At 59.4% G+C, this 1,464-nt stretch overlaps 1 protein-coding gene across 1 annotated transcript in view; it reads right to left on the reverse strand.

Moving 5' to 3' along the window:
* The window catches only part of MDGA2 (MAM domain containing glycosylphosphatidylinositol anchor 2), a 939,200-nt gene extending 937,744 nt beyond the window's left edge, over positions 1 to 1,456 (reverse strand). The window contains exon 1 of the mRNA XM_006761237.2: positions 1,054 to 1,456. Within this exon, the coding sequence (XP_006761300.1) occupies positions 1,054 to 1,330 (277 nt within the window). The 5' untranslated portion in view covers positions 1,331 to 1,456. The remainder of the gene's footprint in view (positions 1 to 1,053) is intronic.
* Between the last annotated feature and the right edge of the window lie 8 nt (positions 1,457 to 1,464).

The raw sequence follows: 1,464 nt of genomic DNA on the forward strand, positions 1-1,464 counted from the left end.
GGGGAACCGCGGGTGAGGTTTGGCCTGCTGTCCCTCGGGCTGTTCTCCCAACCTCCTCCCCGCACCCCCCATACCTGGAGATCACAGAAGTTATTTTTCCTTTGTGGCACTGCCTGCTTGTCCCAGGAGATGACCACTTCTGCCAGAGCGAGGGGCTGTGAGTGTATCTTTCTGTCCTGAAAGCCAAGGGTGCCAACTGCTGACAGGCAAGGGAACCTGGATTTGCTCTTGAGGACTTAAAAACCTCCTCATCAACAAGCTCGCCCTTCTCCCCAGTCCTTATCCGCCCAGACCTGGGCTGTTCAGAGAACTGAGACTGTGTTCTAGTTTCAGTGAGCTGGTGTCCTGCCCCGGAGCCCAGACGCGCGGACTTGGCGGTCCGTTCATTCATGCATTTGCTCATCCATTCACACAAACATGTCCCTTAATTGTGTCTGGCACCAAGAATCTTGCCTGCTATTTCCTCCTCCCCAAGTCAGTGCTCGAGGCAATAGCTGGTGCATAATGCAACTCAACAGTCACCCCACTTCCTAAACTGGAAAATCAAGTCTTGTAGGCATATTCTCTCTCTCTCTCTCTCTCTCTCTCTCTCTCTCTCTCACACACACACACACACACACACACACACACACACACGGAGGAGAAGGGGAGCGGAAAGGGATGGGGAGCTCATTGGGGTCACATTCGAAGCCTCCATTTGGGGGAAATCGCGGCACTGCCGAGGCGGCAAGCGAGGTCCAATCGTTACTAAATCAGAGACTGCTAGAGCGCGGGTCCCCAGCAGGCATAAATCAAGTGCACAGCCCCTGGTTCGCAGAAGTGCGATGCTGCGGGCTCCACTCAACTCGGAACAGGAGCCGAGGTGCCGTGGCCGCGGCTCGCAGCCCAATGCGCAGCGCGCTCGCCGCGTCCTCGTCGCTCCCGACACCGTGATGAAGTGTAAATCAAATGCCACGCCGGAGGGGCCCGGAACGCGCGAGTCGTGCATTTTCGCTCACCAGCCTCTCTTGCCTAAGAACCACAAGGTCACGATAACGCCGCGATTTCACTCACCGTACACTCCTTGGCCGGAGATCCCCTCCAGGAGGACTGTCAGCAGCCACACGAGACCGTACACTAAATCCATCTTCACGTGAACATGGACATATCCAGCCCAGGGGGGAAGCAGCGGGACCTTCCGGAGGCCGGCGGCCAGGCGAGTGCGCTCCTTTCGCTCCCGGGCTGCGCCGACGTGCCCGGGGACCGGTCGCCCAAGGAAGCGCCGTCCGTCTGTCCTTCCCCGGCGGCGGCCGTGAGCGGAACGCAGCGGCCCCACACACCCCACACTCATGCACGCACAGACACAGAGACACGCACTCCCACAGCACAATAACCTGACACACACTCACATGCACGCCTCTCTCACGCGGGGCGCCTGGGAAAATCGCAGGCGCTGGGGAGGAGCGGGGGGCGTGCAGGGCAGGG

This window comes from Myotis davidii, unplaced genomic scaffold, assembly GCF_000327345.1.
Source record: "Myotis davidii unplaced genomic scaffold, ASM32734v1 scaffold1032, whole genome shotgun sequence".
Lineage (NCBI taxonomy): Eukaryota > Metazoa > Chordata > Mammalia > Chiroptera > Vespertilionidae > Myotis > Myotis davidii.